The sequence below is a fragment of the Austrofundulus limnaeus genome, unplaced genomic scaffold (genome assembly GCF_001266775.1).
Source record: "Austrofundulus limnaeus strain Quisiro unplaced genomic scaffold, Austrofundulus_limnaeus-1.0 Scaffold1587, whole genome shotgun sequence".
NCBI classification, from domain to species: Eukaryota; Metazoa; Chordata; class Actinopteri; order Cyprinodontiformes; family Rivulidae; genus Austrofundulus; species Austrofundulus limnaeus.
The window spans coordinates 40,429-43,346 of NW_013953989.1; the positions used below are offsets into that span (position 1 = coordinate 40,429).

General features: G+C 36.9%; 1 protein-coding gene across 3 annotated transcripts in view; it reads right to left on the reverse strand.

Moving 5' to 3' along the window:
* Positions 1 to 2,374, reverse strand: part of LOC106535840 (endophilin-A1) — a gene marked incomplete at its 5' end in the record, with an annotated part of 11,736 nt that extends 9,362 nt beyond the window's left edge. For all 3 annotated transcript variants that reach the window (XM_014032963.1, XM_014032962.1, XM_014032961.1), the window contains 2 exon segments: positions 1,789 to 1,861; positions 2,306 to 2,374. In XM_014032963.1, the coding sequence (XP_013888417.1) occupies positions 1,789 to 1,861; positions 2,306 to 2,374 (142 nt within the window).
* Positions 2,375 to 2,918: the final 544 nt, after the last annotated feature.

Below are 2,918 nucleotides of genomic sequence, written 5' to 3' on the forward strand. Positions count from 1 at the left end.
CACACACACACACACACACACACACACACACACACACACACACACACACACACACACACAATGAAAACTATAATATCCCATGAATGTGTCTGTTTGACCGAGAACTAAAATGATTATTAATCTAAGGGACTTTGTGCGTTTTAATGTTTTTAAACAAATATTGAAGAATTTAAAGCCTCCGGGGGAGACTGGTTGGTTCGAATCAAACATCACAAAGAAAGAACTGAAATAAAACATGAAAACTAAAACCTGAATGGTCGAACACACTTTGGTGACCAATTCCATCACATTATTTCCAACCTCATTTATTCCATCAGGTGACTTTGACTGATTTTTAGTCAAAGTAATGAAACTACTTTACACAGCCTTACAACTCATACTTTGTGATTGATTGCAGTCATTTGTTTTAAACAGGAAGAGAACCAACAAGTCTCTATTTATTTTGTGCCTCGCTCCAGCAGTATAAAAATAATTGTTTAATTCTGGTATTTTAATTCTGATGTTAGAGGAACCACCCATGGGGAACCAGGGTGTTGATAATGATTATTATTATTTGATTCAGCGTCTTTTGTTTCAGGTCTCTGAAGCACACACAGGTTCAGAGTGAGATGGAGTATTTAGATCTGAAAATAAACATTTAAATGTGAGCTAAATAGGTTTTTGCATATTATTCAGAAAATCAATCTGAACATTTGGATGAATGGATGGATGGATGGATGGATATATAAAATATTGCTACAGTGGTAAAGTTTACATACACTTATCTTTATTGTCTTGTTATTTATACTTGACTGGTTGCAGCTGTAATAACTGTAATGTCCCTCTGGGATCAATAAAGTATTTCTGATTCTGATTTTGAAAGTTTGGACAACCCTCTGTAAATCCCTTGTTGCCAGGGCTAGTTCAAAAAGCTCTCAGGTGAAGTAAATATATCCATCAACAATCAGGATGGGAATCAAATGAGCTGGTTCAGAGTTGCTAACCTCCATCACCTGCACTCTTGTGATAACTCTCTGGGCTCTTCAAGATGTATGAGAGAACAAGTGATGACTGCAGAATGAGGTAGAAAAAGTCAAAGTGCTTTTAGCATGAAGTTTCCACAATGTGAAATGTCGTTAAGATATTCAAGAAAACTGGAGTGAAAAAAACACCATCTACATGAAAGAGTTAGTAGATGGAAACCTAATCCCAATTAGAAATCACTAAGAGTTTGAAGGCAATTCTTTAGCAGGTAACAGAACAGAAAACACGACAGACAGTGACAAGGATAAACTACACCAGATAACTGTTCTGTCAAGTAAAATTTAAATGGTCTTTTGCAACAGAACAAGAACTGCTAAAAACTGTTTCAAGACTGCAAAGTGAAAATTTAAAATCAGTCCTGACAACCTGAGGATGGCTCTAAAAGGTTAAATTTAGTTTTTCTGTCAAGGGTAGCGCCTCCTCGTGATGTCTTCATGAAGATGATCCTTGCTTTGTGCAGGGTCTGTGGCATCATGACCCAGGGCACCTGTTCTCCTATGTTTGTTATGTTCTGTCTTCTTCTGAATGGGTGTTATGAACTGTGATTTCATTGTACTCTGTACAATGACAATAAAGCTCTATTTAATCTAATCTAATAATAATAATAATAATAATAATAATAATAATAATAATAATAATAATAATAATAATATCAGAACCTCAACACATTTTGTAGAAAAGATTGCAGAAAGTCATAAACATCAAAAATATTTTATGCTGGAGGAATAAAGAATTTGCAGGATTTGTATGGCTGGTTTCTGTTACCCGGGTTTGGCTGCAGATACTCGGTGGTCTTTGTAATGATGTCCATCACTGCTCGAGAGGTGGCGTCCACCCTCTGTAAACCCAAACAGTACAAAGGTGAGAGGACACTGATGTAGGTCCCACAGGACAAATGAAACATAAATAAGTTCTGCAGAATGTCTGAAGCTTTTGTTTAAGAGCTGCTAATATGTAAACACGTACTTAATATCCATACTCATACTTATACTGTACATTTACCTGTGTATTCTGTTTTTTTAATGCAAAGAATTTGTCTGGAATTCAGGCACATGATAAAGTTTAATTTTTTTAAACTGAGTCAAACAAAGCAAAGTGTAATTGGAGCAACGCGATGTTTTTCAGATAACTTCTTCAGCAACATTTGAACATTTGTTTCATTTAGGTCCAAATACATCATCTGCAGTGAGCTCTGGAGTTGGGTGTACTGGCAAACCATTTACATAAAACGGTGACAACTTAAAGTTGAATTTTCACAAGACATAAAAAGGTTCACACGTGCCTTTTCCATTTCAGTGAAGTCTTCATCGAGCTTCGTCCCCTCTGCTCCTCCGACCTTCTCGCTCACTCTCTGCAAAGCAAAGAAACAGAAAATAAAAAAATTAGCAGCTGTAGACACACAACAAAAATCTGAAATCTTTGAAGGTCAATGTTTTTTTTCAGTTCACTTAATAAAATAAAACAGTTGTTCGCTGTCATTCAGTTTGTGTCTGGAGATCAAATCAGTACACTTGGTGCAAACCTACAAGCTGCACCACATGCAGACACAAATACAGAAATACTTCCTGTCTTCATGCTCTGATAACTTTGCCCGATTTTCCCCATCAACCTCTATAACATGTGATTTGAGTCAGGGCCTTGAGGGGGCAGCATTTGGACACACCACTTTCAGGGAATGTCACTTTGCATGCTTAATGAAAGGACAGCAGAGGACGTCCTTATCGAGTCAAAGACAGAAAAAAATGTTCTCTTTTGTTCTGCAAACTGTCATCATGTAAAAAAAAGGGATGCTATTTTTAAAATAACGGGAGTGAGTGAAAATGGAAGCACGGTCTTGTTGAGAGTGGGTAAACCAGGCGGGGTGATGTGTGACTGAGAGCTGCTGGTGCTTTTTA